Source organism: Gallinula chloropus (genome assembly GCF_964237585.1).
Source record: "Gallinula chloropus genome assembly, chromosome: 4".
NCBI lineage: Eukaryota > Metazoa > Chordata > Aves > Gruiformes > Rallidae > Gallinula > Gallinula chloropus.
Genome location: NC_140088.1, coordinates 65,554,358 through 65,578,755, shown reverse-complemented (window position 1 = coordinate 65,578,755; position 24,398 = coordinate 65,554,358). Strand labels below are relative to the sequence as shown.

The following is a 24,398-nucleotide window of genomic DNA, read 5'->3' as shown; positions in this document are numbered from 1 at the left end:
GTCAGGAACCCTTAGGTCAGCCTCATCTGATGTACTGCGTGTCTCTGAGTAGAAACACAATGCCAGATGGCCTGCTGGGCACTGCAGCTGATGCTTTCCAGAGCACGTCTTTGCTTAAGGTCCCAGGTACAAGAGACAGAGTTACTTTGACCTTCAGCATGAAATTTCTACCCCAGAGAAATTTTATGAAAAGTTGCTGCTGCCTATGAAAAACGTGATGTCTGTAACTTCAGCCTGACTGCAAGTAAAGGAGATGAAAGTCTGGCAGGTTTTGCCTGCAATAGAGGTGGCAGAAAGCTGTGAGACCCTTCTCTTTGTTCGTTAGAATTATGTCATGATTAGTACAGTTGGGCTGATATTGACCAGGTCAGAGACATATATCAACCTTCTTTAAATATATGTATACATACACACATGTGTGTATATACCTCCAACATTTGTTTTTGGCATATATATCTGTCTCAAAACATATATATATGTGAGTGTGTAAATATTTTAGCATAGGAAAAACATACGATTTTATATATATATATATATATTATATATATATATACTCACACACATGCACACACGGAGACACATATATACTTAATCACCCAAAATGGCTTAACTATGCCTGAGTAACTTTTGGGAAGAAATAATATGGTTTATCTGTGCCAAAATAGTCCAGTGAAGCTTTCTTTTAGATAATATTTATCTTGTTCATGTTTGGAAGAAGGAATTTGAGTTTCAGGAACCTCAGGTGACATATACATGAGGGGTTTTTCAGATATGCTTTCAGTGCCAGCCCAATTTATTCATATGTTAAGACCTAGAGAAGAAGCCTTCATTCTTCCATGGTCTCCACCCATGCATCTTTTTCTTGGTGCACCCACCTGCACTGGACATGTCCTGGCCCGAAGCCAGCATGGCTTGGACTGTAGTTTGCAGACATGAGATGGTACACTCTGTGCTATGTGCTTCAGAGCTGAGAACAGGGAAGACTAGATGGGTTGTCTCATCTGACTATGTCAAACACAATGGCTGAAACTGCCAATAAACGAGGTTTTTGAGAAAGAACCTGATGCCAGAGAGGAGCTGATAAATCTAAAGCAGAGCAAAAGCAACAATAATAAAGACTGGAGCTAGATCTGGTTATGGAGATACTATGTAAAACCTGTTTGTATGGCAGGACCATGGACATCCAGTGACCCAGCTCATAGTCAGCACCCACTTAGATCTTTCAATATTGTTCACAAGCAGAAATCTTTGCAACAGGAATGAACTGGAAATGGCAACTATTGTATAGTCATGGATAGGAATTTTAAATTAATAAACATAATGCTTCCACTGGAAAACTAACTTGGAAATGATAACTTGCAACTTGATTGTACAAAGGCTTTAATACTTGTGCTTCATCTTCAGTTGAGTAAACATCACTGGAGACACCATATCACTGAAGCACATGTGTACTATCAAGCGTTACATTACAAAATTATGAGCATGCTGAGTGTTAAGATAATGACGTGCCAAGCCTCAGGCTTACCTGTACCCAGTGAGAGGTCGTGTTCAACTTTTTTTAAAACCAAGCATGTTTTTGATTTGTCAGAAATGGCTCGTGCATGAGTGTAGTCACAGCACGGTCAGCGACAGCAGCAGCAGCCCACAGGGAGACCTCAGCGGGAACAGAAATGCAAATGCTGTGATGCAAGACTCTCTGAAAATGGTCTGAACTCCCAGTTGCCTCCAAGGCAACGCACAGAGTAAATTGTTCCATAAGGAATCCATAGACTGACATATATTTGCATAAAACCGGCACTGTTCCACACAGTTAACGGATTTATCAAATTCAGACTGTTTTCAGATTATCTGCAGTCGTTAGGAAGACCCTGCAGTGGAACAGTGAAGGTTACCTGTGAAGAGCCTGCCCAAAGACAGCTTCCATTCACGCTGCGGCTTTTCAGGATTTCAAAGGTACCTTCCTCTGAGCAAGGTCACTTCGATGGGCTGGGTGGTAACACAGAGAGCCTGTGTGACTCACGCTTTGAATAAACAGGGAAAGCTTTCAACGTAACACAGAGTGTTCAAGGAGAACACCTTTCCAGTGTTAACACATGAAGAGTTGTACATCTGAATTTTTTAACCTGAAGACAGTAAATTGTGATCAGTTTTACTCTGCAACAATGTTCAGTTGCCAATAATTGTTCTTTTCATGCTGATAAAGTAGGTTTACTGGATCACTAGCAACAAAACCAGCAAGTTAGCCTGCAATAGAAGATGGATTGAAGGAGGTTTTATTGCTACTTAATTGATTTTTGCTCTAGATGTTCATGCAAAGTAAACACTGCCATTAAATAAACATTTGTTTTAAATGCAATCAGTGGGCAATCTGCTTGCTACTACCCTTTCTTCATACAGGAAAGGCTTCAGGGGAGAACTTACTGTGACAGTAACAGTACTGAAGAGACAACCTAAAAAAAACTAACCCACCCAGCTGTTGTAGGCAACGTGGTTTAAATAGGAACTACCTTGTAGATGCAGGGTTAATTCCCTACCATAATAAATTCTGTTTTCCACCTAAGTCCCATCCATTTGCAGAATGAAGAATTTCTTGTGTCAACATCTGTACTCTTTTTTCTTTTTCCCCTTCTGTGCCTCTCACCCTCTGATTTAGGATTTAATAGCTGCCTATTTTGAATACTACAGCTGAAATTTTAAGCTTCATTTCTGCTGTGGTAACTGATCCCTCTTGCCTTTACCTCTCTATTTCTAGCTGCATGATTTTATTAACTGACAAGCTGTTGCTTTGTTTAACAGCAGAACATAATGCCTCCCTCTGATGAACACAAGGCAAAAAAAGAAACCTTGCAAAAGTTAGGAGCTGCAAACATTTGAGCCCTTCTTTGTAAAGTTTTCAGAAATAGAGCCATAAATACACACAGTTATTTATCATACTGGATTCTCTGTTACTGCTATTGTAATTAAATAAAATAAGCCTATCCAGATTTATTTCAGGATAATAAAAATCAAAATTTTACACTCATAGTCACTTGCGTGCTAGAGAAACAGAAACCTTCTTCAAATCCTGAATGTAATACTCTCATAAGGAGTGAAATATTCACTTTCATTCTAATTTGGGGTTTAAGTTTACTGGCCTGGGAGTGACTTTCAAAGAGCTAATTTGTATTCTAAGGTATATAAATTTCTGGTCCAGTTAACAGCATGTGCAAAGAATATAATTTTGATTTACCATCTGAAACGATACCTGTTTTCCTCTCCTCCACATCGGAAGGAAATAGAAATACCACATCTACTTCTTGTACCATGAGGTATGAATGTGCGTCATGGGATGAATGAGATGAGGCACCGTATATAATTTAATTCCTGGGGTCCTTATTTTTGTTTTAAAGCTTTTCTTGAGGGCAGAATTATTAGGGAAGGATTTCTGTTCCCAGTCCACACCTTTTCACACAAAGAAATAAAACAGATTGCTGAATGCTTGGTTGATTAAAACTAGTAGCGGAATGAAGCAAAAGAAAGTTTACCAAACAGTACAGAAATATTAAGGCTTATGAAGAAAGCTGACAAGAGAAAGACTGCACTATGCTTTCAGAATAAAAACAAAACCAGGGAGGCATCAGCTGTCTGCACAAGATGATGGATGAAAGATGCTCCTTGCAGCTCACAACCCTGTATCTCATCTATACCATGTTCTGTTTCTTTTTGGAGTGCAATAAAAAACAAACTGTTTTGTTAGGTCTTGCAGGATTTTATACAACATATGAACTGAAGTACTGAAGCTGAAGGTCCATCTGTTCTAATGCCTTGTCTCCTACTGCTCTTGGCTTTTCATGCCTAAATTCTGCCACCAAAATAGAGAGGTTTGAGAGCTTTCCATTTCTGGGGAAAACCCAACTGCTATGCATCAGGTTAAGACTTGAATAGCAGAGGCTGTGGAGTATATGATGGGGGATGCTGTTAGAGGTGTGTAGGGGATCAAGCAAATCTGTCTTCCTGATTTGGAATGAAGACTGGGTTTTTTTCTGTGTGCAATAAGGTTAGCACTCAAATTACAGCTGCGAGAGCATTATGTCCCATACTTAAAATTGAGGTGGGGTCATGAACTTTGTGAGAACACTGGCATTGAGCTCCAGACACTTAAGGCCAAAGCTCTGGAGGTAGAAGAAAAAGCCACTAGATGCTTGGGGAGATTTGCTAAGGCTTCAGTGAAGTGAAAGGTGAAGTAAAACATAGGTGTCCTGCAGTCACCATCAACAGCTTCCTCACGCTTCTGCTAAGAGGTGGTGCTCCAGTCTTTTCAGCTAGTAGTGGGTGTGAGATGGAGTCACAGGGGAACCGAGTTTCCCTTGTACTCTTGTTCCTCTCTTGGTCTGCGTCGATGGAACAAGTGCTCCCAGCTTATCACGCCTCCCGACTCGCTCCCACGGAGGACGCGAGAGAGTGGGTGGGCGCAGGTATCCCGGCAGGAAGGGGGGGGGGGGATGCGCAGCCCCTCCGCGCAAACCCCAGCATTGGGTGGGCCGAGAGAAGGCGGGGAAGCGTGGCGTTAGCCTCCCCGCATCCCTCCGCTCCTCCCTCCCTCCCTCTTTCCCTCCCTCCCGCGGCGCATCCTCTCTCTACCCCTCGCTCTTGCCTCTCCCTCGCACTCGCCGCCTGCGGGGCTGCCGTCGGGGGTGGCGCCAGCAGGGGCAGCTCCCCTCGGGCCCCTCCGCGCGTCGCCCTCCGCCTCCCCGTCCCGTCCCCCACTCCCGCCCCACACCTCCTCGGAACGGGTCGGTTGCCGGTGGCGGAGGAGGCCGGCGGTAAGTGGCGGGGAAGGCAGGGGTGGGCGCCGGCTCCGGTAGCGGATGCGGGGGCCGCTCCGCTGCGGGGCGGCGGTGGCTGCCCCCGGGGCGCTCCGGGCTCGGGGAGGGAGCGGCGCGGCGGGCGTGAACGGCTCCGCTCCGCGGCTGTACTGCCGAGGGCTGGGCTTTCTGTGTGCAGCCGCAGGGGTGCCTGTGTGTACGTACATATACACACACATAGAATTAAATACATACAATCTGCCCCTGGTTTGTTTTTTTTTTTTTTTTTTTTTGTAATATAGCTGCATTTCCTGTTGAACGTCCCCTGGGCACGGGGCGGGGGGGGGAAGCCGGGTGCGGTGGCCGCCTTGTGCCGTCGGCGTGTCAGCCAGAGGCTGCGGGTTCCCTGCCCTCCGCGGGAGGTGCCCCTGCCCGTACGTGCGCCCTGACCTCTCTCCCTCCCTCTGCAGGCGCCTGGGCGTTATTCGGTATACGCCCGCTTCAGTCCCCAGATGCCCTCGCACCTGGTAGCGGCACTGCTCCCTGCCTGGGGACAGGCCTGGGGACCCCCTTGGTGTAGGAGCCAGAGGGTCCCTAGGGCTGGGGCCTTCCCCCCCACACCCCCTCTCCTTCCCCCATCCTTCCCCGGGGGCGCTGCCCCCCAGCCCCAGGGTAACAGGTACTGTGGGCAGTCTGGCTGAGGCACGAATGCTGCCTTTCTTCACACGCCCGTTACGAGTTAGTAGAAAGCTGCAGCAGCCCAGATGCCTTCCTAGACATCCATTCCTCCTACTCAGCCTCTGGCAGAGAAAAGAAATTAACAGGCAGCACTTCTCTTCTGTGTGGGTGGGGGAAGAGAAAGGACTATCGATAACAGATTCGTTGAAGGGACCCTGACTTGTTGCTTTTAATTACTGCCTTAGTAGTTGCAGTGTCGCGTTGGGTTGTGTAGCTGCCGCGGAACTCCCTGGGTAGCTTTAGCTCAGTGCTTTTAAAAACCTTGCGTTCTGGCTTTGGCATTTTAGTCAAATCTTTTTTCAGTCCTGAAGGATGCAAAGAACCCATTCAGTAAAACTCCAAGAATGATGTGGACTGTGCACAAAATGCTGGACTACTGGAAAAGCAGTGGCTTTTATTTGCTCCGGTCCTGCTGGGTTGTAATGGCAGTTTCTTAAAGCAGGCGAACATTTGTCATTTAAGAGGCAGCTGGAGTTTTTTGTTCTTTTTTGGTTTTTTGTTAGGTTGCTAGTGTTTCTTTAAGGCATTTTTTCCTCTGGATGAGAGGTGGAGTGTCATCAAATCATTGGACTAAATCTTGCAATCAGCACATGAACAGAATTGCCCTTTGGAGGAAATGATGCTCTGGTAGGCAAGGAGGGGACTCATCCTATCAATGAATCCATCTTCCAACCAGAGCTGTGTTACCAGCAACCTCTCTGCAGGATTCTGTGGAAACAGGATCCCCAAGCCTTTCTTGGATTGCGGGATCCACACTTGCAGCACTGCTTAACTTGCTATGTACAGCAGCATGTGAGAAAATGTAAAGGTGACTCATCTCAACATACTCCTTGGGGTTTTTTAGTTGTTTCCCTGCTCTTTTTATCTAAAATACTGAGTGCAACCTTACATACAGAGAGGTGCTTGTGTATAGCTAACAGAAGGGTGGATGAAAGCTACAGAATATGGAGTACAAATAATACAATTTTTAAGCAATTGTCATCCTGTTTGGTTTGAATTTTTTTCCCCTTTCTGGGATGAAAAGCTGGGGAAAAAAATCTTTCTGAAAGTATACTGTCTTATTTTCCCTCTAGAGCTGCGTGAAGAAATTCTTCAGCCATGGATGTGTTCATGAAAGGGCTTTCCAAGGCGAAGGAGGGAGTCGTAGCAGCAGCCGAAAAAACCAAGCAGGGTGTGGCAGAAGCGGCAGGAAAGACGAAAGAGGGTGTCCTCTATGTGGGTAGGTGGGCAGCAGAGAGCACGCTGCTGGGTGATGTACCCTGACATTCACTGCTGGATCCTCATCAGACCTGTTCTGCAAAAAACAATAATGTAATCACTCGTAGGACAACACTGCAAAGCAAAGAAGAGGAGAGTTGTGCCCTCCAGAGCTCCAGTTCTTTGAAGGCAAATGTTGGTTTTTATGTCGCTGTGGTGCATGAGCTCTATGTGGAGCCACATCTTTAATGCCGTGCCGAAGGAGGCCATGCCACAAGAAGTGCCTTGCAGCACAGCTCGCTAGTTGGCAGTCTGTTTGAGAAGTTTGCTAGGTTAGGGCTGAAGGGCTAGTTGGCAGAGTGAAAATAAATGTGAAAAAAAAGCTGTAGATCTGAAGTGGAAGGTGGCTTCACAGCATCCCATAGAACACATGGGTTTTAAGAGGGATTGTAAGAGAAGAAATTTGACAGGTTAATATAGGAACAGAGCATAAGCCATGCTTTTCTTTGGCATGTCGACAGCAACATCTTGTATGGTAAAGTGTCACCTCCTCATCTTTTGAAATTAACTTCATGTTCCGTACTTACTGTTGCGTATCCACAGCAGATATTTTCCACGGCTTCTCAAGAAAGAGCCACCATAGTTAATGATGTAGAGCGGGTAGACCCCAAGGTAGCAAAGCAGTTAAGTGACTTATCTAGGCCACACAGAGCCAGGGATAAAATTCTTTTCAAATCCCAGATTGGTACTTCAAGTGTGTGGTCATCATCTTCACTTAGCAGTTACTGGGCTTCAGAGGACTATCTTGCTAATGCTGCCATGAAAAATTCACAGGAAGGAATCTGCCAAGACTATATGAATAAGTGGTTATTTACAAAAATAATTATGGATTTATTTCTCTAATTCATCAAACCAAGTTGGTGTCCTAAATAATGGAGGGAAAAAGATACTCTTTTCTATATGTCCTTCCTTTTTTACTGATTTTTGTAGCAGGTCAATTCTGTAATGGACGTGTTGTGTAGCTAGGGAGATGTGCACAGATATCAGAGAGAAGTTAAACAGAGTTTAGAGGCATTTCTTTTAAATGGGAGCACCGAGGTCCCTGCAATTCTGATGTCTTTTCAGGATTCCCTCTGCCCTTGCGGGCTACTACCAGTCTGTAACAAATTATTTCTGCTCCAAATAGTTTGGACTACTCATTTGGAATACACTTTTCTCCACTGAGCCATAGCAAAGCTTGGTGCTCTTGCCAACAGAGATGGCAGTCATTTTGAACACTAATTGTAAGAGGAGTCTATTTTAAAATGAGCGTCTGCTCATTTTCAGTATATCAAAATAGATGTTCTTTCACTGTACATTGTGCTTCATATCAGAGGGCTTTTTCAGTGGTAGGGTTATCTTTTTTAAATTTTCTTTCCTTGTAGTTCTTGACTGTGTTTCCAGAGCCACTGATTTATTTGTATTAGAAACCCCAGTCGTCTACTGTATTAATCTTCGCGTCTGACCTGTTCTCCAGACTGTAATGATATTTGAACCTAAGTCTGCTTCCAGAGGCAACAGATTTCTTAATGTCTTCAGAGACACTTTTGCTGACATTGAACTTTGGAGGGCAAGCTTGCTATTTATTTCAATACAAAGATACTGAGGACAGCACAACCCTGAGCTGTGATAGAGACCCGTACATGTGAATGCAGCAATGGTGAAGGATCCTTCCCACAGCAGATGCCTGCTTTTCAGGGCAGAAAGAGCTCTACGCCCAGTTTCAGTCACACAGGTAAAAAAGCCCTTGGCTGGAAGCTGTCTCTTCCTGGAGCTTTGGCAGCTCCTGTGCCTGGGTGTGTGCTTGCCCATGCTTTGCTTGTAGGGAGCCACAGTTTTCCCAGCTGAAGTTTCAACAGGATCAAGGAGGGTGGAAGGGAATGAGGAGCTGAGTGTTTCTCTGCCTGCTTCCCAAGGACGCGGCAGTGCCGGCCCTTCTGAGCAGCATCAGCAGAGGCTGGCATGATAATCGCTTGGTCCTGTAGTCTGATAATGGCTGTGATGCAAAAGGTTAAACCCCTTTATGAGCTGAGGAGAAGAGCTGCACGCTGCATTAGAGCTCCTGAAGGTTTCTCCCTCCCTATCTCTGTAGTTGAGTTTTCAGATACAAGCTTCATGGCCAGATTATGTTGTGAAAGCTGCCTGATGTCTTGCAAAAAATCCCCCAAAACCTAACAGCATTGGTTTCAGGGGAACCTGTTAATCATTTCAGTTTCAACAGTCAGCTCCATAACATTCAGCCTTCCATTGCTGGTGGAGAATTAAAAAGATGCAAAGTCTGGTGCAGATCCCCTAAGTCATACTGTTTCTCATTGAAATCAGTACATATAGAAAACATCTGGACTTTCCTGTCCAGGTTGCTCTTAGATATCATGTGAAGGATTGTAACAGAATTCTACCTGGTAAGAGTGCTGTTAACAGCAGAACAAAGAAATAGTTTATTAGGAGCAGGGTGGCTAGCAGATGAGTTGTTTACAACTCCTTGTGCTTAACTGGCACATAGCCCTGGAGTAGAACAGTGCAGTCATGACCTATTTGGCAAGACCATCCCAATTCCTCTGCTGCACTCTTTTCATAAGGTTTCTTATTTTCCTTTGGTAGTGGAAAAGACAGTGGTGCAGTCAAGGGATGCAAGGTCTGTCTGGTGGAACAATGGGCAAATGTTTTCCTTAGATGGTGATTTCTCCTTCCTCTTATTTGGACTTATATCTACTGTCTTTAACTGTCTCTTACTAAGTGACCCATATCTGAAGGATAGCTTGCTACAGATAGTCTGTCTCTCAAAAAACCCAGAATGAGTGTATGATAGAAATTTTCTTTTAAGAATAATGACAACGATGATAATGCAATTAAGAGACACTATTGTATTACTGCTTTTTTAATAATTAGAGAAAGACAAAAATTCTGGCTTTGGCTTTTCCCTCTATTCCAGCAAGGAAAAATAGTATTACCCTGTGCTACTATTGCTCCTGCATCATCTAAGGAGTGTAGGTCAGCATTACATTCCTTGGACTCTGTATTATCCCTACTCTGATTCCTTCATTTTACCTGTTACACGGGGTATAATGAGCAATATTATGGATGTTTTGGGAATGCTGAAATGAAAGACAGCTTGTTTCTCTCAGAAACAATGGGGTTGATCAGCTTTCCTTCATTGCCAGCCACAAGTCAGATCCTACAGAATTCAGCTGCTGTACTTATAAGCCTAGTGTACTTCTGGGTCCTGTTGTAGCTGTGACTGCAGAAACAGCTACTTCCGCGCACGTGTGCAGAAGTGGGGCAAATAGTAATTGAGCTCAAACGTTGCTGTAAGGTCTGGGATAACCCTTAGCTGGTTCTTTGCCCGTTAGCGGATCTCTGTTCTGTATGGGTCTGTTAGCTGGGCTTTTGCTAAAGAAAATCCTGTCTTCTACTAGCAGAAAGTGAGTAGCATTTCTGTGTTAAACTGTGGTTGTCACGGTGTTACATCAGGGTAAGAGAAGTAAGAGTCAACTTGCGTGTGTCCCTCTGGAGATACCCGCATTGCAGAGGCCCTCAAGGAGTTCTGCCACACATCCAGCTCTTAGCAGCCCTAGGGAACTCAGCCCTTGCCTCTCACAGTTTTCCATAGAGTAGTGGGCTGGCTTGCAGACACTAGCTTCAACAAGATGAACGAGATACTGGCCAGGTCTACTGACACATTTAAAATCATTAATGTTAAGTATAGACACACTGTAAGCCTGAAATGGTGTTTAGTCACTTTCTAGAAGTCAGTAGAACCATCATCTGCTTCCATTCCAGCATGTGTTCAAAGTGCTTTGCTTCCCCAGGTCTCATGGTGCCACTAGATTGACAACCAAAGTACTATAACAAGTCCTTACACATTAATACCTTATGTATAATGAAATGGACAACTCTTTCAATGGCAGATATTTTCACTGAGATAAAGCAAGCTTTATAGAAAGAGAAAGTCAGAGTAAAGGAGGGGAAAGGTTTCTAAGCCGCTTAACCTCTTCATGTTGTTTTACTTGATGCAGCATTTTTTTCCTTCTTATTTATCATGGGTGGTTAATCTGCTCTAGCCCATAGATAAAAGATCTTTTCAATGCTGTAATCGATCTGATAGTAACAAAAATACATGGCTTCAGGTCCATGAGTTGGTGCTAGCAGCAACTGAGACATATTGATGAATGAACTTGTATTTTATTTTGGTGTCTAATTGTATTGTAAAAAACTATGGGAAAAGTTTCTGTCTTTTAATATATTTCTGTTCATACATTTCCTTCTAATATATTTCTGCTTCTAGTGGTTTGTATATGATTTTATACATAGTGTTAAGCTAAAATTATCTAGATGTTAGAAGTACAAAGAAGTATAAATTATAATGTCTCACTGCATGACAGACAAAAACATTGTGTTGCAAGTAAGGTAATTTCTGGTTTGGTAGTAGAAAAAAAGCCATCCTATCTCAGGCAGGCTAGGCTAAACTGATAAACTGTCTCTAATGCTTAATTGCACATTGTTAAGCATCCTAGTACACAGATGAGTATTAATCCCTGAACTGTAGCCAAATTATAAAAGGACAAGCAGAGCTCTGGTAGGGAAAAAGACAGGCATTATGTTTTCAACAGCAATATGTGCTGATTTGTTTCTCTTCCCATCAAAGCCAGGAGAAAGTGTTCCCTTTCATGCAGGGTGGTAAAAAGTCAGGATATTTTTACATAGGTGTGCCAGAAACTAGTTTGCTGTTGAGGATGGCAGAGTTACATTGTTTGCACAGGTCTTGTGTTATCTCTCAGCCCAGTGCTAGCTCTAAGTTTCTGTATGAGGAGACTAAGGAAGGTGTCACATGTGTCTGTGACATGGAGGAGGGACACTGGATGCAGCGGCAGACCTTGGGTTTGACCCTGGTGGCACTTTCATGTTTGAATCCTGTCTACTGCTTAATGTAGGTTATTTTTTGTCTCTATCTGGCTAGCACTACCAGCTCCAAGTCTCTCTCTGTCAGGAACAGTTGCAAACTCTGGCAAACTGAGGTCTGGAGGGGAGTCGTAAGATGAAGTTTTAAGGATCTTCTTGGAACTTTGGCTCTGATCTTCCACATGAGTCTCCTTAGGATGTTAACAGCAGCATGGTTTCCATGCAGTCATTCATATGAGTTTGCAAAGTGGGAGGCTTAATTAACATGACGCTTAAGAAGATGGCAAGGAAGTCAATGCATATACATATAAGAAATTAACCGCATAAATGCTGCCAATATTATCTACCTTGCCACAGTCAATGTATGTTCATGCAGTTGCTCTTTATTGATGGGTTTGCCCTTTCCCTTAGGCTGAATAATCATTTTAGGAAATGCCGTATGCAACTCTATGTAATCTAGCTAGTCATCCCTCCTTATCATCCACCAAGTCTTAACCAGTCCTTAAGAACATGTATTTTCAACCTAATATTGTTCTTTGTTTAGGTTCCAGGACCAAGGAGGGAGTTGTTCATGGTGTCACAACAGGTAAGACAATTACCTCTTAATTTCACCTGCCTCCCTACATTCCATTAACCAACCATTTCACTGTTAAAAACTGTGCAATTTTTTGAGAGTACTCCAATTTATGAATTTAGGAAAAAAACATGGACAAATTGAGAGGCAGAAAGCAACATTCGTTTCATCAAAACACGTTTTACAGCTGAATGTTTAAATTTGATATAGTTGCTTCTGTGTGAGAAGGACTTTTTGAGGGATGTTTTGAATCAAAGTCAAGCTGCACCAGCATGAGCCAGGAGGCTAATGAAACAGGATTCCTAAGCAGAAGGAAATAACTTGCTTCTGTAGAAAGAGATAAATCGAGGGTATTTCTGTTTATTGCCAAAGGTGAGGTGTTATTCTGTGATAGAAGGTTACATAGTGGTTGGCGTGGGCTGGCTTGGGTGTCTGGGTTTGTCTCCTTGTCATCTGGGGAGGCAGCAAAGAGGGATCTGCAGGGAAGGAGAGGAGAGGAATGCCACTGGAGGAGGGCTGTGGAAGACGGAGCGTGGAGGGACTCGGGAGCACCTGAGGAGGAGTCCAACTCCTGCTTCAGGAGCTTGGAACCGGGCAGGACCGAGGGGCGTGGAGGAGACAGGAATTACTGCGATAAATGAAGGAGGGAAAACAACGCAGAAGACGCATCCTTCGCACAGCACGGACTGTAAGAGCTCGGCAGAAAGGAACCACGGGGAGCGGCTGCAGTTAGGGCAAGCGAGGTCAGCAGCGCGTCCGTGCTGACCGCGGCGGCAGCTGCGTGAGCCTTTCAGGCTGCCCGCAGCGGCGCTGGGATGCAGTGTGGATGTAGCGGGGGTGCCGTGGGGCCGCAGTGGAGCCTCTCCGCAGCAGAGCCTCTCCGCAGCTCCCGCTCGGCTGGCCCACGTGTAACCGCAGCGCAGCGTCACGTCACGACGGCGGAACGCTGGCAGGGTGACGGGCGGGGAGGCACTACGGCTCGGTACGGGGCGCTCTCCGCGCGGCTGAGCCCGGGCTCGCTGATTGGGCGAGCCGGAAGGGGCGGAGCCTGCGCTTGTCCGGGCGGGGGATGCACCGCGGCTGCGGGTGCTTGTCCGCCTCCCGTCGCATCTCCGTGCGGACCCGCGCTCCGGGGTGGCAGCCTGCGCGCCCGTCCGCGGGGCGTGGGGGCCGGGATGCCGCGGTGAAGGAGATGCGCCCGCGGGCTGTGCTCGGGCAGGCAGCTCGGGGGGACTGCCCGGGAGGCAGGTCCGGGACCTGGTTTGTGCCAGGAGGCAGGCAGCGTGATGCAGCGTGTAGGGGAGTGGGCAGCGGGCAGCGCATTACTGTGCAGGGATGTGGGAGGAGCCCCGCCTCTCCCTCGCAGGCGCCGCTACGGAGCGGGCACGAGGCTCTGGTGCGGCGGTCGGGAGGCGTGTGAGATGGGAGAGGAGGAACCTCTGTCAGCACCCTCACCAAGGGCACGTCCACTACCTCTTGCAACAGGACTTGCATTAAGACCAGCATGGAGAAGGCACAAAGGAGAGTCAGAGTCATCAGCGGCTCCCCCTGAGCAGAATGGAGCCGCCCACCTGCGGGCAGGGCCCTCTTTTCAGGGAAGTCAGCTGCCTTTGGGAGGCCCCACTCAGGGATGTTGCCAGTGACTGGGAAGCTCAGTAAGCCTTGGGGCCCTTACCCGTTCTCAATCTTCCCATCATGCTGCAATGAGAAGTCAAGGGTTGATCAAAATAAATTAAAGGGCCATAGGAAGGCTGCTGAAAGCTTCAGGAGCACAAGAGGATTTCTCAAGCCTCCTAGTAATGGGGAGAGGCTTTGGAAAACACAGGTGTGCCAAAGGCATTAATATATGGCTCCAGGACTGGTGCCTGTACCACAACTTTGGTTTTTTATAGCTATGGAAGAAGCTTTGAGACACAAGGTGTGCTGTCCCAATGAGGAAAATGCATCCTTGTTTGTAAGCTGATGAGGCTGATGGCGAGGACTTCAAACTATTACAGAGACTTCCGTGTGAACAAGTATCATCTGTGCCTTGGGTGCTTCTTCATTCCAGCCTGTGGTCTTGTTTCAAAGCAGCACACAAGCAGTGCAGTTTCAGGTGAGATGTGCTTGCTGCACCCACGGTTGCACTGCCATTGCAGGGTGGACATGCCCCATCACCCCTTCCATTCCCACAAGATTCTTGTGACTCATCAGCGTGTCCCACTTGGAGCTGGTTGGGTGGGAAGAGGGAAGAGAAATTGCTTACAGGAAAAAAACAAGTTTCAAGAGTTCTGGTGAACTGATTTGAATTTTTCACTGTTGTGAGGGCTTTGAAATGTTTTTTGGAACTGCCTAATCTCTCAGTAGAACAGCACTTTCAAATTTTGAAGTTAATGTGAGGCATGTATAGTGACATTAACATTTCTACACTGAAAAAGTAAATTTGCATTTTAAATAGATTGGCAGGGATCACTTTAGGTAAGAACTGAAACCAGTACCCAGCAATTTATAGTAAGTGGCAAGCCTTTGGTTTCTTCAGAGTGCAGGAAAGCCTCAGCTGACCACAGTGCATGGAATTTCTGCTGTAGAATATGGGATTTCTGGAGATGCAAAGAAAATGTGTGGTTAAGAAATTTGACGTGTTTTTCCCCTAAGAAATTAGAAATCAAATTAGTAAGGGAGTGGAATAGGGTTTCTTCTTTCTTCTTGTTCTGTGTTCAGCCACTGTATCATTCATCTGTACTCACATAAGCCAATGCAAAGGATAAACAACTGTAGGTAAACTGAACTTGGCAGTACTTAATCTCACAACCCAAATAAATGATAGAGAATCCACTCAAGACTGTTTTTAGTAACAAACCTGAAGAGAACATCTGCGATAGACCTTCAGAGTTCAGCCTCAGGCTAAGCATGGATGTTCTTGTTGCGAGGTTTGAAATCTCAGTTTACTGGACCTCAATTAAGAGAAACATTCAGAGGCATCATTACCGTAACCCACAGAGGATTGCAGTAGAATGAGATTTGAGGCACGTATATGCAATATCACAGATGTGGGAGCAGCAACTGACAGCGCTATCAAGCAAGTTAATAGAGGTGATGTTCACCAAACTGGGCTCTGCGTTAGAATCAAGTCAAGGGCATTTGCACACATATGAAGCTTGCTGAAGCACTGGGGCCCTGCAGTTGGCTAGCTTAGTGAACAACTTTTCCCTCCTCCTGAGAGAAACTGTTGGTCTATCTTTGTCTGATTGCACTGTGTGTAGTGAGACAGGAAACTTTAGGTAAATTAATAGAATTTTTGATAGGTTGGAGATACTAAATTTTGTTGTGGAAGATACAAAGCAGACTACAAAGCCAAACATAAGGAGAGCACATCTGTTACCTGCTGCGCCTATGAATAGAAAATTTGGGTAAGTTACTGGCACTTCTAGGCAAAATGGTCATTGCTCCTCACCTACTTTAGGAAATGGGTGACAAAGTGAAACACCCAAAGCTTGGGAATAATGGGTACTGTGACACAGTTTGCTTCTGCCTGGCTTGTTAAATTGTTTGGAAGGAGTCTAGCTGTTGAATGAAAATGGAAAATTAATAGAGGACATGCAGGTGAAAATGTGGCAGAGGGAAAGGGAAACTTAATGCAAAATCCAGACAGCTTGGTTTTTAAAATGAAACAGTACGGGCTTGGTACTGTATGAATAGTGGAACTGATTTTGGACTTTTTTCAAATAAATAAATAAATAGATTTTAAATCTATGGAGAGTTATTCTGGCAAGCAGAGGAGGCTGATATCAACATGTTTGGGTTCACTGTAGCAATGCTATGAGGTATAATATGAAGACACCAAGAAACGCTACTGAAGTTGTCTTAGCATTGATTTAAATTGATTTGATTTCTATCAAAATTCATATGAAAACTGCCTTTTAGGGCCCTTGCAAAGGCTTACTTGTTCCTTTTCATAGGACTAAAAGCTTGCCAGTTTTGGTGATCTAAGGATATACAAGGGTGTTAGTATTACATGGAACCTGAGGTGATTTTATTGTTGCGTGAATAAAAGTTATTCAAGAGGTTTGATACAGGTTAATGCAAACTAAAATCACAGATCAAAATGAATGTGTGTTCACAGTTTTGCAGTCAGTTCTTTCTTACTGTCTGACTTCCAAGGTCTTGCACTTTTTGCTGTTTTTGAATAGTTTGTTAGTTTGTTGTTTAAAACCCTTTGCTGGTGAAGGGACTGGGAGCTGACACACCTCAGAGTGCTAAACAACTAAATATACTTCTCAGTATGTTTTTTTTTTCAAACCCTGGAATGCCAGGCTGAGATATTTTTTTTTTTTGCTTTAAACAAAGTGTGACATGATTGTTTGAGATTTAGTGGTATCAAGACGCTGTAAAATGGAGATACCAGGCTGCGATTCACATGGTAAATCATGTTATTTGTCAGGTCATCCTTTCTCAGAACTTGTGAAGATGAAGCAGCTCTGCTTACTGTTTTAATGGGGTGTTAGATTTGTGTATCTGACTTGCCTGTCTAATTAACATGTCTACTGGCCTTTGAATGTAAATGCATAATTAATCTTGCTTATCTCCCAGGAATCAGTGTCCAGAAATGTACAGTATCAAAGATGACACATTTGCAGTCCATCTCCTGATAATCCAAGTAAATCCCTGGTTTGTACAAAGATCAGAGCCAAAAAGCCCTTGATACTTAAACCACTTACCTGTTTTCTGAAGCTGAGTCAAGACATAATACAAACGTTATGAACCTTAGTTTAGTGTTTTGCTTAATTCTTACACCTGACCATTCTTGTTCTTAACATTCGTAGTCATTGGTATGCTGTGGTGTTTGTTTTAACTCCATGAGTATCTTTAATTTTTACAGTTTACTGTAACCCAAATGTACTTATGGTTTATTTGTGAATCACAATGGTTTGGGCAGAATCAATTCCCTCTGCCTGCTGGTCATGCTGTCATGCTGGTTTTGATGCAGCACAGGACATGATTGGTTTTCTGGGCTGCAAGCACACATTGCTGAGTCCTGTTGACCTCCCAGTCAGTCCCCAAAAGTCCTTCTCAGGGGCTGTTGTCATTCTGTTCTGTGCACAGCCTGTAGTTGTGCTTGGGATTTCCCCTACCCAAGTGCAGGACCTTGTGCTTGGCATTGTTGAACTTCATGCAGTTCACCTGGGCCCACCTCTCAATCCTGTCAGGGTCCCTTTGGATGGCATCCCTTCCCTACAGTGTGTTGGACCACACCACACAGCTTGGCATGGTGCTCTAGCATGGGGGTTGGACTGGATGATCTTGAGAGGTCACTTCCAACTCCTACTAATCTATGTTGTCAGCAAACTTCTGAGGGTGCATTCAATCCCACTGTTCTTGTTGCTGATGTTAAACAGCATTGGTCCCAGCAGTGACCCCTGAGGAACACCACTTGTCACTTGTCTCTACTTGACATTGAGCCATTGACTGAAACTCTTTGAATATGACACCCAGGCAATTCCTTATCCAGTCTGTGGTCCATCCATTAAATCCATGTGTCTCAAATTTAGAGACAAGGATGTCATATGGGACAGTGTTAAATGCTTTGTACAAGTCTTGGTACATGACACCTGTCATTCTTTCCTCATCCACCAATGCTGTAACCCTATCACAGAATGCCACCAAATTTCTCAGTTGTGATTTGCACTTAGTGAAGCCGTACTGGCTGCTCATCAATCACCTCCCCCTTTTCTGTGGGCCTGAGCAGAGGTTACAGGAGGATCTGCTCCATGATCTTGCTGGGAAATTAATCCTTCATGTACCTAAGGCAACATTATTGTCTGAAATAGATATTCAAAAGTATGTTTAGTGCAGGAAGAGTAATTTTATTACTTCAGAGCAATCCTGTGGTTTTCATCTACCTCTATTGTTCAAAATTGAAAGTAACTAGTTCTCATTTTGAATTGCTCCAGAGGTTTTACATTGACATCACATATTTACCCAGTTGTTTGTAATAAGAAAATTTCAGTGCTAATAAATTTTACATAGTACTGTAGTCAGTCTTAGAACTTCAGTTTCAAAGTTAGCCTTGGCAGGGTCATTGTATACCATCCCAGGATCGTGGGCTGGAATGGACCATCTCTGCCCACAAGCACTGGGGCCATAGCATGAGAACTCTGCAGAAGTTCTTTACTGTGTTTCTCAGCACCGAGATGCAAAGCAAGCATCAAACTTACCAAGACTAATGGCTTAAGATCATGGAACAACCTGGTATTCAGCTTCATTTAATTACTTGGTATCACCCCCCTGCATTCTGAACTGATTTGCTTGTGTTCACTTAAGGCACTGTAACTGCTCAGTGTACGTAATTAAATACATGAGACCGGAAACCTATTTTGTTTATTTCTCCTATTGCCAGGGTTTCAGAGCTCCAGGGTTACCAGGCTGTAGCTTATTTACAGAGTCACTCTGCTAATCAGGACTTCGGTGCTTAGGTATTCCTTGGACAGGAAAGATGACTTTTTCTCCTACTAGTAGGAGTGCTATTGCAAATGAGACTGTGCATACAGTTTGCTGGAGTTATTTTCACTGTTCTGATTTCTGAAGCAATGTATAAGAGATCTTTCATGATACGTCCTGTGTCACCTTTCTTGAGCTATGTCCAAAATAGAAGTAATCTTAAATATACTGCTTTTGTTACTACTTTTATCAGGTATCTACTTGTGCTGGCAACAGTGTTTGCTGCCTGATTGGTTTTGGTTTTAATTTTTTTCCCAAGAAGCTACTTTGTTTCACATGGGTGCCTTTGGGATTCTTTTTTCTTGCCATTCTAAATAATATAAAAGTGCTAACAAACTTCCATCTCATAATATGCTGTGTCTCTGAAAGGCTACGTGCAGAATCAGATCTTAACATTCTTTGGAAGATATAATGTGTTACTAGGACACACACTTTAAGATATGTGCTTGCAAGAACAAAGGAAAAATTTCTTATATAGATTTTATGTTTAGAACCCACAGCTTTTTATAGTCTGTAGCTGGTAATAATCAAATGGGGCATCTTAACAGGCATCTCGCTGCACTTGCAGGCATTATGTCAAACCTTCCTGAAGGGCAACATTTGCTTTTCAGCAAAACACACTTTTTGCTTTTTTTTTTGTCTTGAGAATGCATGGCAGTGGAGTGCTGCATGGATAGAATGAGATTTGTTGTGAATTTGTATCGTATTAGAAAATATATAGGTTGGAAGATATTTAGAACAGACTTTTTATAGTTGCAGACAATATATATATAGTCCTTTGATGTGCTGCTCTAATGAAAGCTCCTGGGTTTGGTCAATTGGTTGCAAACTTTGCAGCTCAAGTTAGTTAGAATGAGTGTGAAATGATCTACCTCCTTTTTCAGTCAGCAGATATTTATTATTTGGATCTTTTATTAAAGTTACTTATTAGGCGTATTGTTTACCTTTATAGCTTCTTCCTAATTGTTGTAATTTAATATCAGTCATAGCAATCTACACTGCATGCCCTGTGATACAGACAGCTGATATCCTTTATGTAAGGAATTAAAGCATTTTAATTTATCTGTAGAAAGTCTTATTTTGTTAGGCATTGGAATGGGCTGCCCAGGGAAGTGGTGGAGTCTCCCTCCCAGGAGGTATTTAAGACAGATGTGGTGTTGAGGTTTAGTGGTGGTTGGCAGGTTAGGGTGCTGGCTGGACTTCATGATCTAAAGGGTCCCTTCTAACCAACACAATTCTATGATTCTTTTCATATGTGGTTCCAAAAAAAGTCTCTGAAAGCATGGCCTATCTACAAAGCAGAATTCATCCCATGCTTGTAAAGGGTGCAAATAAATCTAGGAATACATTTTCTGAATCAGATGGGATTTGGGCTGCAGGAAAGTATATGATTACTTAGAATGACACAAAACTGTATGCTGGATGTATTTGAAGAAAAGTCTGTGTTTAGATGAGCAAATGTGGGGGTTTTTTTCTACAAATCTTTCTGTCTAGCTTTAAGGCATGAAGCTATCCCATCTCTTTTCTTTGACTGGTTTCCCCATAGTGGGAACTGCTGTCAGAAAGAGCCTTTGGGGATGAATGAGTAGAAAGAACCAAGTGATATTTTGAAAGGTGGAATGGCAACTGCTGATGTATATGTAGGCTAAATGAGTTGCTGATTGCCCGGGGCTTGGAAGTTAGCTATTAATCCAGTTTACTTTGCCATCTTTGGCATTCAATCTTTTTGTAGATTTTTAAGTTATAGATGGACACGTTGGTAGTGGGGCAGAAATCTCAGAGAATCAGCAAAAATGTTATATTTTAAATTTTACAGTTGAGCAACAGTAGCTCTGCTTATTACTCAGGAATGTGTTAAAAATGAAAATAAAAGAATAATCAATCATTTTGGAGTCTAATGTAAAACCTCTTGTCTTCCATGCCCTGTAACATGCAGCAAGTGCTTGTTGGATTAATTGGAATGCATTTCCAAACTGGGATACGTTGAATGCAATCATTACACAGTGCATTGGGCCTAATAAGTAATGACTTTTCTTCCCTAAACTACAACTGAATATGTATGAAAATGTCAAATGTCTTTCACGTGAAAGAATTGAGTTGCAGATAAGGGTTTTCTTACCTCTGCTGCTCCAGTGTTACCAGATGTATGGTCTCATTTCTTAAGATCCACGTGGAGTACACAAAAAGTGTAATGACCTTACAACCCTTCATGATGGTGGGCTGTCAGTGACAGATATGATTCCCTGAAAAACTTACAGCTCTGGAAGCTGTCACGTGTTTTCTTCATCTTCTGTTTCTCCTCAGTGGCTGAGAAGACCAAAGAGCAAGTGTCTAATGTTGGAGGAGCTGTGGTGACAGGAGTGACAGCAGTGGCCCAGAAGACAGTTGAAGGAGCAGGGAACATTGCTGCAGCCACTGGCTTGGTGAAGAAGGATCAGTTGGCCAAACAGGTTTGTTTATTTACAGTCTCTTCCAGATGAAGTGAAGGATGAGTGACCCCTCTGACCTGAAGGGCAGATGGAATGTTTTCTTTTGTGTCTGATGGTGGTATGAGTGCAGGATGATTTGTGTTACACTAAACAAATGAACAGCAAAGAATATATATATTGTTTATAGCTTTTATTTTGAGGCACCTGGGTTTGGGAACCTGAGAAGGACTGGGCATCTAGCCTTACTATTCTGAAAAGTCTTAGCAAATCCGAATCACTGTTGAAAGTGTGATTTACTGGTGATTTTGAACTCAGCAGCCTGTAGTGGGGTGGGTAGCTGCAGAATTGCTGTACAGTTGAAGGGGAAGATAATTATTTTTCCGAATAACTCGGAGTTGAAAAGCAATGGTTTTTATTCCAGCACTGAGGTGAGCATTGCACAATACAAAGACTTACTACGCTTTTGTTGCTGGTACACTGCAGTTGTATTCTTCCACTTACACTAGGTGAAAAGTGACCCAGATAGCTGGTGGGAATGATGCTTTACAAAATATTCTTAGTGTTGCTTAGAGACAAAAATAACCCAGAGGAGATATATTTAACTTTTTGTGCTATTTTTTCTATGAACACTTAAGTGTTATTAAAAATGAGTATTTGTACAAAAATATGTGTCATATGGATTTAGCATCCACTCCACTGTGGTGGACTGGTCTTGAAAACATCCCAGAAGCAGACGTTTTCTCTTTCAAAGCAGTTTTCCTGAGGGGCTTTTTAGTCCTTTTCTTTGTTCATCTAGAAGTAAATGTTGCTTTTGATGAGGCTGTGGTCCTTTGTAAAAGCTGTATGGAAGGTTTACAAAATAGAGCATCTAATGAGCTGCTGGGGATACATGAGTATGGCATGGCCAAAGTAGTCTGTACGTTTAGATTCTGCGAAAGGTCTTTCATCACTGTACACTGAGAAGATTCTTTTCTGTTCATAGGTCTTTGAATCCTGTACTGGGTGACATAAGAATTGTCATTGCTGTAATATGCAATTACATACTTTAATATTGACCATACCCTAATGGTTTTTGTTTTTATATATATACGTATAGGTGCTTACAATTACAAAGTAGGAAGTAAATGTCTGCTGACTTGGATTTAATTCTGTTCTGATATTCTAAAGCTTAAATATGAGTCATGATGGCTGTATCAGAGTAAAATAACATCTGTGAAATTAAAGAACATCCATAATGCACATGCATATTGTTCCAAGACCCTATAAATAGCATCATTATTCTGAACTGGTGCTTTGTTCTTCAGATACACAAAACCATTCATTTGATTCTTGATACTGGTATTTTTAGACTGAGATTCTCAGCCATCTATGCTGTATGGACATCTAGGTGATTAGTATCAATGACTCCTAACAGACTGCTCTGTGTCTCTTACTGGTTTTGCAAGGGATGAATAGCTATTTCAAAACTGTTACATCAACATTTAATCATGTAAAGGTATTCTACAACCTAGTATTTCTGCATTTCTGAGCAGTTTGGTGGTATGTGAGATTGATTTTGCTTGTGTTTTCTGGGTGAACTGCCAATTGAGTGGGGATCAGGTGTGAGCATCCGGAATACCTGTGGGCGACAGGTCCCTTATAGGAAACAGGGTGTACCTTTCTGAAATAAGAGAAGGAACCAAGCAGACATGCAATCAAAACATCACTGTAACATTGTGTATTTTACCTCTACAAGGTTACGTCTCTTAATGCTGTAATATCTCTAGTCTATTCTATACTGGGAGTAAGAGATCATGACAATAAAATTAATACCTTGAGCTTACGTGTGGCTAGCAGTGCCTTTGGCAGATTATTTTTCCTATAATCACCTATTTGGGATTTTCCTAAAGCACAAGTGGTTGCGTATCCCATGTGCAAGATGAACATTTACTTGCTTACACACTGTAGGGATTTGACAGGGAATTGCAAATGAAGCTTATCCTCTAAAAGAGCCTGATTACAGACTTTTAATCACAAAAGATGAAAAGTCATTAGCTAATTATTACACTTGTTGGCTTCTAAACTTGTGACAAATTATTTCTTCCAGTTCATAATCAAGTCCAAATCCTCCAACTGAATGTAGCAAACAATGACATACTGAGGTCCCTTCCAACCTGAGTTATTCTGTGACCTGCTGTAAACTCTCAGCCTCCATGCACCCGGAGGAGTTTGCTTATTTGTCATCAATGACAGGATTGTGAAATAAATATCATCAGCTGCTTTCAAACCTGTGTCTGGAAGCCCACCTAAACCAAGGGTCATTGCTGGGAGCTGCTACTAGTGACCTGCTGGCCTGTGTGAAAGCCTGTAATCTTGGGTGGCAGTTGGCACTTTTCTTGTGCCCCAGTGGAATCCCAGTTTTGACTTTCAACTTTGAGAAGTGGTAGTGTTTCTTCACTTGTGGATACAAGGATAGTAATGCAAAGGAAATATGAAGCAGATTCTTGGCAACATGTTTTCTTGGAGTTTGTCTGAGGTTGCCTGGTGCAGCCTTTAATTGTTGTGCTTTGGACCATGAAGAGGAGGTTTAACCATCCATCTGACACCCGGCTGGAGGTCTGCTGTCACAGCACACTGTCACCAACCCACCCTGCAGCCGGTGTAAGCAGAGTGACAGCTCAGACTAGTGAGTGACGGGGCTGGCTTGGTAGTGCTGGCCTGACGCCTGCCTGGAGGGTTTACACTTTGGCAGAAGCTCATGGCTTAATACAGTGAGGGTAGTGGCACCTAGTAGCCTTGTATTCATTTTTAAAGGGATAACATACTACAAAGTAGCATTTTAACAAATTACAAACCAGTTCTCAAGATTATTTAGATTCCAAAATTTCTTCCAAGCATTTCCAGCATGTATCTGCTAAAAAATTGCACACTGGCATTTACCAGAGCCCATTACAAATGGATTAATTCTTCTCCCTCTCATCCCAGCCTCTGTTTCCCGGGACTCCTCAGAAGCCAAACACCGCTAGCATAAATGTTCAGTGTAGTAAACCCCATGGGTGTAGAGTACTTCCTGTATTACTACCTTTTTTTGATTAGAATAGGTAATCTTAGAGCCAGGGTGAATCCATTTTGGGGAATCACAATCATCAAATCTAACAATATGTAGGAGTCTCTTTCCTCATTTTTTCAGGGAAGCTCCATGAGACGACGTGCACTGCTGAGAATAAAGACACAATGGAACAACTTTTAATTTTGATGAAATGAGAGCAACTCAGTCTTGAT

At 43.3% G+C, this 24,398-nt stretch overlaps 1 protein-coding gene across 3 annotated transcripts in view; it reads left to right on the top strand.

Annotated features, from left to right (window-relative positions):
• Window positions 1–6,620: 6,620 nt before the first annotated feature.
• The window catches only part of SNCA (synuclein alpha), a gene marked incomplete at both ends in the record, with an annotated part of 64,368 nt that continues 46,590 nt past the window's right edge, over window positions 6,621–24,398 (top strand). For 2 of the 3 annotated variants that reach the window (XM_084262703.1, XM_084262702.1), the window contains 3 exons: window positions 6,621–6,741; window positions 12,202–12,243; window positions 21,013–21,158. In XM_084262703.1, the coding sequence (XP_084118829.1) occupies window positions 6,621–6,741; window positions 12,202–12,243; window positions 21,013–21,158 (309 nt within the window). The remainder of the gene's footprint in view (window positions 6,742–12,201; window positions 12,244–21,012; window positions 21,159–24,398) is intronic. The other variant, XM_084262704.1, reaches the window with a different exon arrangement.